Source organism: Tinamus guttatus, unplaced genomic scaffold (genome assembly GCF_059628265.1).
Source record: "Tinamus guttatus ecotype Peru unplaced genomic scaffold, ASM5962826v1 Tinamus_guttatus_pri_ptg000096l, whole genome shotgun sequence".
Lineage (NCBI taxonomy): Eukaryota > Metazoa > Chordata > Aves > Tinamiformes > Tinamidae > Tinamus > Tinamus guttatus.
In genome coordinates, this window is record NW_028288630.1 from 270,280 (window position 1) to 276,974 (window position 6,695).

At 55.1% G+C, this 6,695-nt stretch overlaps 1 protein-coding gene across 1 annotated transcript; it reads left to right on the plus strand.

Moving 5' to 3' along the window:
• Positions 1 to 1,199: 1,199 nt before the first annotated feature.
• Positions 1,200 to 4,214, plus strand: ANKRD33 (ankyrin repeat domain 33). The gene is made up of 4 exons (XM_010222533.2): positions 1,200 to 1,502; positions 1,861 to 1,990; positions 2,765 to 2,905; positions 3,442 to 4,214. The coding sequence occupies exons 1-4, from the start codon at positions 1,200 to 1,202 to the stop codon at positions 4,212 to 4,214; spliced, it is 1,347 nt and encodes a 448-aa protein (XP_010220835.2).
• Positions 4,215 to 6,695: the final 2,481 nt, after the last annotated feature.

Genomic DNA, 6,695 nt, shown 5'->3' on the forward strand with positions numbered 1-6,695 from the left:
TTTGGACTCTGTTGCAAGGGTTGCTTTAAGCAGAGGGGGGGGGGCGGTTGTTGTGCTGATCCAGAGGCTAAAATGGCCAATTCCCAGACCCCAGTGGCCGGTTCCCCCTGTCCCTTGCAAAATGCACAGATTGCAAAGGGGCGTAAAAACGCCTTTAAAGGGCAAGACAAGGGAAGCCTTTAGGTTTCCTGGGAAATACAGGAAAGGGCATTTTGCAGCTCCTCAGCTGGTGTTGGACTGAGCTCCAGGTGCAGCAGAGACAGCTCCCAGACACCCCAAGATCAAGAGGTTAATTTAATTTACCTGCCGCACTTCCCAGAACAGCAATTTCCCTGGTCCACCTGAGCAGCAAATTCACGCCCATAAAAAGGGAGCTGGAAACATCCTCCCCTCCTTTAGGGAGGCTTTGGGCTGGGGAGGTGCCTGGAGGTGAGACAGGTATAAAAATACAGCTAAGGACCCCAAAGCCTCCCCAAGCAGCCCTGATCCTGCTCAGCATGCATGGAGCCATTTTAAGCAGCGGTTTAAATTAAGGTACCTTGGCTGGCTAAGCCTGTGGTAACGTGCGGCTTGTCACAGCTTAGGTGCTCAAAGGCCACCGCAGGACCTGAGCAGAAGCCTCTTTCCATGCTAAAAGAGGGGAAAAGTTTCCACTGGTTGCAGAGTCTCGTGGAGCTGCCCTCGGAGCAGGGATGGTGCCTGGGAAAGGGGCACGGAGGAGCTGAGCAGCCCTGGTAAGAGTGGGGCGGGGGGTGCGGGGCTCTAAGGGCAGTGGGAAGATTTAATGGACCCGTGAAGGTTTCTTTCCTGAGGCTCTAATAAGTTAATGGCCGGTTTCAGTTTAGATCGTGATCTCAGCCCTGCACACTTGTCCAGATGCTGCTGCACAAGCTCTGGTTGTGGATTTAGCCAAATCTAAGGCTCTTGCCATGTCTCCTTATTCTCCCTGTGCTGTAGGGAAGGTTCCCAGGTGCAGCCCCAACTCCTGCCGCATCCGGGCCCTCCACATCCCTTTGGGAATGGGCAGAGGACGGAAGTTTTAAGCACGCTTTGTCCCACAGCAAGGAGCTGGGAGGCGCTGCGCAGTGCCTGTGCACGAGGGGAAGGGGGCAGCAGTGACAGCAGCGCCCGCGGCCTTGCCGAGCCGGGGGGACGCAGGGCTTGGGCCAACCTGGCCTCGCTCCCCGTGAACGGGCTGGATGACCCATGAATGCGCTGGAAGAGAAGACCCTGCCGACCCCGCTGCCTCCGACCCGGAGCTGCACTATGAGGAGGAGGAGGAAGAGGATGAGCCGAGCGAGGGGCCCGAGTCCTCCGACACCAGCAGCATCTTCTCTGATGACTCCGTCTACCCCTGCTACGAGCTCTCCGTGAGGCCGGGCAGCGGGGAGGACCTCAGCCTCTACCAGTGCTGCCTCCGCAACGATGCCAAGTTGCTGCACGAGAAGCTGGAGCAGGGGGTGGGCAGGCACGAGGCCATGGAGCTGGACATCAACGGGAGGGTGAGTGACGGTCAGGCCGTGATATTGCCAGAAACAGGGTTTTCCCAAGGACAGGCGAATTCCAAAGCAGCTACAGAAGGACCCTGGGTGGAAATGCCGGGGAAGCCATGGGGCTGAGGGGGTGGTGAGTGGAGCCTTCCCAGGGTGTCCTGGCTCTGCACCAGTCCTCTGAGCAGACCCAGATGTCACTTTTCTCATGTTATCAGACATTTTCCCATTCTGGTTTGGGAATAAAAGACCTCGAATGGTTCTGTGGGAGCCCCCACGTGGGGCTGGAAGAAGGGCTGGGCCGTGGGGAGCATCGCGGTGGCAAGGGCAGGGTGCCAACAGCCTGGTCTGAGCACTGCTTCCTCTGCAGAACGGGCTGATGGTCGCCTGCTACCAGGGCTTTGTGGACATCGTTCCTCTGCTGCGAAAATGTCCCTACATAAACATCAATCACCAGGACAATGACGGCAACACCGCGCTGATGGTGGCAGCACAAGCAGGTAGGCACCGCACTGCGCCTGGACCCATCCCCAGAAGTGACATAACTAATAACCAACTCCCTGTGCTCCCCTGTGAGGTCCCTAAAAAACTGGAGACTTCAGGGGTGTCCCAAAAGTGACCCACCCCATCCAAGTCCATGGTTTATGTCAGCATGGCTTCACAAGTGGCTAGGTTATGCAAAAGTGGAAGTTCCCACAGTAATGTCCGCTTGGCCCTGCAATTTGTCCTGCCTGATTAATTGTTTCTAGTGGTAGAAGCAGCGATTGAGCCAGACCCTCAGCTCAGCTAATCCAACTGCTCTCCAATAAAGCCAAATGAGCTACAGTGATTTACATCAGCAAAAGGTCTAAGCTGATAAATCACACATTTAGGGCCTGAATCTTCTACCAGTTTTATGTATTTTTCTCCTTACCGCAGAATAATGCTGCTCCCTTTGGCATAAGCCCTTGTTGATGAACCCTGGAGGGAAGCAAAGTGGGAACTTAAAGTGGGGATCACCTTTTATTCCTACTTTCTCTGTAGTTCGAATTGGTGATTTTTGGATTCTTTCCTGCTTTATCTGCTCAAAGCAGCTGGTGAGCTGACAATGTTCTCTGCATTTCATTACCTAGACTGCTGAAAAACAGGATCTTTTAGGTCCAGGTCTCTATAACAGACTGCATTTTTGTCCTCATAAAATACAGATGCTAAATATTCCTTTTATAAGCAAGCATTAAGCAGTTATCACTCATGGACTGTCAAGCCTCTAATGCAGCTTCTCTCCGATTGCTAAGGACATATCACAATAGTCAACTATCTCCTGAACTACTACCCAGCGCTCGAGGTTGATAAGCGAGATTTCCGCGGCCTGACTGCCCTGATGAAGGCTGCGGTGCAGGGGAGGAAGGACTGTGTGACAGCCCTGCTCTTGGCCGGTGAGTCCATCTTGGATAACTCAAGGGATCTGGGGGTAAGACACAGTTTTTGCAGACGTAAACATCCTCCTGAGAGGAGCTGTTTGCTATTTGGACGTGTTGGCATGCCTCCTGGTTTGTATATGGCATGTCTGGTTTGTATATGGCAACTGTCTTTTATGTGGATTTCTGCAAGATTTGGAGCATGCATTTGTAGAAAAAACGTGGGGAGTTTGCACTGGTGCTCTCTTGCAGCGAGGTTTACGTGGGTGTGAGGGCTTCATTGCTATTTGGTGATTCGCTGTGCATGGTTGGTCTTGGGTAGGGCTTTAGTCTTGAACAGCTGAGAGCCAACCTGGCTCCTCCGAGCCAAGGCTGGGAGCCCTGGGTCACGGCTGACACCTGCTGGTCACTTCCCCTCAAACTCTCGAAACTTTCAGGGTTTTTTGGGTGAAACACAGGCTTTTCCTGCGGCTGTGTTTGCTTTGTGTCCATGCCTGTGCTCTGTGATGCTCAGCAATGTTCTGTGATGTTTCTTTGCATCCCGATGTTCTCAGGAGCTGACCTGAAAGCGGTGGATCATATCAAGGGAAAGACGGCCAGAGACTGGGCCAAGTTCACAGGGCGCTTTGAGACCATCGTGCAGATCCGGAGCCTCCTGCAGCGCCCGCGGGCAGAGCAGTTCAGCAGCCAGTACCTGCCGGAGTGGCCGGCCTTGGCCGAGCTGGTGGCCAAGGCCCTGAGCCCCAAATCCAGAGGCGAGAGGCTGTCGGAGAAGATCCGCTCTGTGTTCACCTTCAACATCCCCCATGACCCCAAGGAGGATGGTGTGATGGACCACATGGTCAGGATGACCACCTGCCTGGCCAGTCCCTTTGTAGCCACCGCTTGCCAAACCATCTGCCCCAACAGTCCCCCGGAAGTAGGGAAGCGCAGGCTGTCTGTGCCAGAGATCCTCAAGGAGCACACGCCGGAGCAGGACCCCGAGTCAGAAACCAGCTCATGCTCCAGTGCCGGGGGATCCTCTTGCAATGGGCAGGCTGTGTCAGAGATCAGGCTGCTGTCACCCTATCGCCCCATCACCGGCCTCCGGAGCTTCCTGCCCTGGAGGCTGCTGTGGAGGAACAGCATCTTCCCTGGAGACCAAATCCCCAAAATCAAACTGACCAAGCCTTCCTCCCCACCTGCCTCCAAGGAGAGGACGCATCGCTCCAAGGACAAGAACCTGCTGGAACCACCCAAGTGGCGATACAAGGAGCTGAAGGAGGAGAAGAGAGCAGCTGAGGAAGCAGCGAGTGGGAAGAAAAAGAAGAAAGGGAAGAAGCCCTAAGCAGAGTGCTCGGGTGCCAGGGTGAAGCAATGCCAGTTCCCAGAGCATCCCTTGGATCTGCTCACTTCATTCTGCTGTTTGATGGCAAAGAGGGTATTTCCTTTGCAGCTGGGCATGTCCTCAGACGAAGGACATGGGTGGAATGAGAGATGGACACTGCGTGTGTGCAACCAGCCTAAGTGATCTGAGCTCCCACAGCCCCTACTCCCACTGTGGTCCTGCATCTCCAACATCCTGCCCAGGGCCCTGGTCTCTCTTGTCTCCAGGGCAATAACCCTTTGCCTGCAGTTAACATGGGGCTTCAAAGCGCTTCCAAAGCCCAAGTGGTGCCTGTGTGCCCCAGGTTTGGGTCGTGAGGCTCCACGTGCTGTGGAGAACTCCTGGGCCATGAGCACCAGAGGTTAAAAATCCTCATGGACACCAGAGCCACAGCCAAGCAGTTGGGAATGCTGGACTGGGAGGGAGGAATCGTGGAGGACAACTTGCTGTCTCCTGTATCGCTGCAGCAGAGCCAGGTTGATGTTGATCCCAGGGACAGAGCTTGCAGTGTTTGCTCACTTGCACCCTGCTCATTGCCAACTCCAGGCTGTGACAGAGGAAGAGAGCAGGTCTACAGCAAAAGGGGCTGTTTTCCTTTGTTTATTTTGCCTCTTTGATCTTATTGAGATCTCAGTCTTGCAGACTGTGATGGAACGTGACTGTGTAAACTAAAATGGAAGTGGTTGCCATGTTAACAGCATTGATTTAACGAATAAACCTTGGGCTTGCTCGGTGTGCTGGCAGTAACGCTTTACCCTTTCTGTTCCCATTTTGTGGGAAGCATCTCGCTTCCCACCTTGTAGAGGATGGATGCAAGCCCTGAGTACTTGTGTGGACTTCCTTTCTTTAAGGAATAAGCTGAAAACAGGCGGTTCTCACACGCCTTGTCTCTGGCCACACTGGCTCCCCTCCAGCATGGAAGACCATGGCTGGCTATGGCCATCTCCATGGAGAAGACAGGGAGACCTTCCCTGGAGAGTCCTGAGGGCAATGGGAAGGGGGGGGCAGGCCCCTCCAAACCTCCTTGCTATGGGGACAACCCCACCCCCAACAGGGGGATCCCAAGGGGGCTCAGGACAGTTCCCTGTGGTGCTCCCTATGGAGCATGGAGGGTCCAAGGCCCTGGACAGGGGGGCATTGGAGGGGTCCCTATGGGGCAAAGCCATGGCCTGGTGGCTCCTCCAGCCCAGGCCCCATTGCTGAGCAATGCTGTGGCCCAGCTGCCCCCATGCAGCCTGCGCATGGTGGGGGGGAAATGTTATTTTAGGTGAGAAAAGGGCCCAATTGCACCCATGACAGGGAGGAAAGATGCTCCAGCTCCTTGCATTTGCAGGGACATCCTGCTGCCACCCCTGTGTGCCGCAAGCGAGGGACGAAGCTGCTGGTGGGGGTGGCAGGGCGGTTGCGCCATGGTGGGCAGGGCCGACGGCCTCGCCGCCCGGCTCTGATTCACCCTGTCTGGCCCCGGTGGCACCTCGTATTTTCTGGTATGTTTTGCTATCTGTGATCACGGAGCAGGGTCTGAGCAGGATATTGGCACCCGCTTCTTTCTGCACGCTGGAGGAAGCTTTTGGCCAGGGAAATCTTGACTGTGGTTGGAAAGACTTGCAGCTTGTGCTGAGCCCTAGTATCCGCCCTGACCTTCCTCCTCTTCCTTGCTGGTCCTGTGCAGAGCACTGGCCTTGGCGTCCCCCATCCTGCTTCTCCAGCTTCCCTGATGCCATAGAAGCACCTGGAGCTGGGTTTGGATGGGCACGCACAGGTACAGCCCTGCTGCTTTGCATTCACTGCAGGGACTTTCTTGCAGCCCGGAGAGGTATCGATGGCCCGAGCGCCATCCAGGAATAGCTCTGGGAGGAGCTGCCGGAGAGTCGCAGGGCTGAGGCCCGTGCGGCGGAGTGAAGATGGTTAACGCGATAACGCGTCTGCAGGCACAGACTTCCTCTCGGTCGGCACAGCAGCCGGCCCGCTCCTATCTGATGGAAACTGCCCGTTTCCCATGCGTGGATGCCGGCTCCACAAAATTCCTTCCGCCCCCGCCCCAAGCTTGCAAGGGGACAAGAATCCCACAGTAAATAGGAGCCTTTCATAGACGAGGCTGCAGATGAAGGTCATTCCTGTTCCCTTTTGGATTTATGTTGCTCTTTGTTTATTTTGTTCTTTAGATCAGAGGCGACTGGTAAGATATTGGAGGAGTGGAAATGAACGAGGCCTCAAAACTGTCTGTGTTGCTGCTCAGTGCTGTTCTCCTGGGTGAGGAGCAGCCAAGCTGTCCCAGCCACAGGGAGGGCCAAGGGGTGCAGTGCAGGTTCATGATGAAATGAGGAAAGGAGCAATAAGTCAGGCCCTGTAACCTCATTAGGAAAGAGGATGCAACACCAGCCTGAGTGTGGCTGGCTCCCTTCTCCCACCTATCCCAAAAAGCTGGTCAAGGTTGCAGAA